Source organism: Nothoprocta perdicaria, unplaced genomic scaffold, assembly GCF_003342845.1.
Source record: "Nothoprocta perdicaria isolate Ctin4 unplaced genomic scaffold, notPer1 scaffold_38, whole genome shotgun sequence".
Classification (NCBI taxonomy): Eukaryota; Metazoa; Chordata; class Aves; order Tinamiformes; family Tinamidae; genus Nothoprocta; species Nothoprocta perdicaria.
In genome coordinates, this window is record NW_020455621.1 from 1100903 (window position 1) to 1103502 (window position 2600).

Consider the following 2600-nt stretch of genomic DNA (forward strand, 5'->3'; position numbering starts at 1 on the left):
TGAACAAAAAAACAGACCTATTTTGTAAAGATCAAAAAACCCACCCATTTTTAAAAACAGAAAATCTGAGGCATTATTATTACAGAATCTTAGTAATCATAATATACTAACTTAAAATGAGTTAAAAGGTTGTTTTCTTTCATACTTTTTTCATACTTTTTTTTTTCTTTCATACTTTTTTTTTTCTGTGTAGGCTATATGTTACTACCTTCAGAAAGATAACCTTTTTGAAGACTTCTTTTTCTAGATGTGTCCTTGTTTAAGCATTGAATTTAAGGAAAAAGTATGCTAAAACAAGCAAACAAAAAAGTAGAGACACATCTTATGAAAATGGCATTTACATTATTATACAGTGCTTTAGCTGTAGTATCAGTAGAATATTCCTCCAAGTAAACAAGAAAAAGCAAGGTACAGGTAGAGGTATATAGAGATATAAATATTTATTAGATATTCAATATATTGACTTTTTCTGGGAATTACCAAAAAAAAAAAAAAAAAAAAAAAAGTAGATTGAGGCATGGGAAGTGGACATTCATTTTCAGGAGTTTCAGGAATGTTTTGACCTGGGATAGTTAGGTCTCAATTCCCGTGCTTGCCGAGTGTCCGGTGTTGCTGCCAGCGCTGGATCCGTGCGGCTCCTGGGGCGGCTGCGGAGCCGTGGGAAGGCCGGGCAGGATGCGGGCGGTGGTGTGGGCCTATGAGTGTGCGCACATATGTGTGTGTAGACATACGTGTGTGTGTGTGTGTGTGTGTGGATATATGTGTGCAGGGAGCCTGATGGGGCACAAGGGATGCCTGCGCATCCTGCTGGTCTGCGAGCTGGAGGTCTCACTTGGTCCTGGTCCTGGTGCTGGTCCTGGTGCGGGTCCTGGTCCTGGTGCTGGTCCTGGTGCGGGTCCTGGTGCTGGTCTCACCAGCCCAGCGCCAGGCTCAAGGCAGCGGGCGAGGGACACGTCCCGCGAGCCGAGGTGCAGCTGGAGGCTGCAGCTCCCCTCTGCAAGGGGACAGAGTCGCTACAAACGGGGGTCTTCACAGCCGTGGGCTGAGGAGGCTTTCGGGCTGTAAAGGGTCATGCACGGCAGCTCCCGCTGGAAGGGCTGCGGGGAGGCTTCTCTCCTGGGAACAGGCTGCAATTAAGATCAGAAACAGGGAGAAGGAAATAAAATAAAAAGGAGGGCAGGGGTACAAGCTGAGGGAACAGCAACAACAAAAACTTGGTGTTTTGTTTTGTACTCTAAAGATTATGGAATGCTTTTGGAAACTTTTTATTATTATTATTATTATTGTAATTTAAAGGTAAAGCTAGATAGGCTTCTGAAGGACAAASTGGAGTACGTGCATGATTTCCCTGGGATTTCCCATAGCTCAGTCAAGTGAAATACGTAACTTTTTCAGGACAAAGTGAAATATATCAAATTAAATTCGATTCCAACTCCCCTTCCTTTGCCTAAAGAGAATGATCAGTGCAAAAAGTAGGAATCGATCAGGTAGATAACGTTTCTGTTACCAAAGGGGCTCAAGGTCGCTTCCCATGTATCATTCCTTGTATATCTATGTAGTGGGAATTAGCCATTCCTTGAAGCATTAATACGGGAGAACTAGAATAATGTGTTTTAAACTCACGTATCCTAAATACACGTTCAGATTAGCTTTACTTTTTTTTTTTTTTTTTTTTTTTTTTTTTTTTTTTTTTTNTTTTTTTTTTTTTTTTTTTTTTTTTTTTTTTTTATCCTCCGAGTCATTCACTTCTCACGAAAAGCCCCCCAACGGCTTCCAGTTCCAGCTCTCCGTTACTTTCAGCACTTCAATATATTCATTGCTGGGTGAAGCAGACTTGAGACGGGGGGTCTCCCTAGGCGGAATCCATCGCAACAAAAACAGCAGCAGCAGCAACAGCCGCCGCTTCCAGCCCCCGACTGTATCCTGAAAGGGAAACGGGTCTGGGGACAGGAGCGAAGGTCCCTCCACGCCGTTCACCGGCACGAGAGACCCTCTCCGGGGCTCGCCTGGCACCCTGGCACTGCAGATATTTGAAATTTCGCCTCCCCAAAGGCGAAAAGCGGCTCTCGGCGTTTGACCTTGTTTTCGCTCGGACAAAAGCGTCTGTGTTTGTTTTTAATGCAGTACCTTGAAAGAAATAAATGCCTAATACAGGTCTGTTGTTTAGTGAAAGTGCGGCTTTGGTTTTCTGAAGATTATTAAAATAAATAAAAAAAAGTGACATGTAGGCATTTAAGGAAAAAAAAACTTTAGGAAAGTTTAAGGCAGGAATTTAATTGCGGGGAGTTTTTTTTTTCCCGTGTTTTTCTAATGAGTAATCGAAGAGGTGAGATTCGGCGTTTAAAATAGCCTTTTTTTAAAGCTCTTTAAGAACCGAATAAGCTGATTTTGCACTCCTCGACGGCGCTGTGCACTGAGCGCAGAGCCGCCAGCCGCGGCTCCCAAACGCAACAGAAAACGCGGACGGACACGGGGCTCGGGCCGGTTGGGGTCAGGCCGCGGTGGGTCCCGGGGGGACACGGGGCTCGGGCCGGCTGGGGTCAGGCCGCGGCGGGTCCCGGGGGGACACGGGGCTCGGGCCGGTTGGGGTCAGGCCGCGG

General features: G+C 45.4%; 1 protein-coding gene across 1 annotated transcript in view; it reads left to right on the top strand.

The window, feature by feature from the left end:
* The first annotated feature begins 777 nt into the window (after positions 1–777).
* The window catches only part of TBXT (T-box transcription factor T), a 10334-nt gene continuing 8511 nt past the window's right edge, over positions 778–2600 (top strand). Inside the window, exon 1 of the mRNA XM_026044719.1 lies at positions 778–825. Coding sequence (XP_025900504.1) covers positions 778–825 — 48 coding nt within the window. The remainder of the gene's footprint in view (positions 826–2600) is intronic.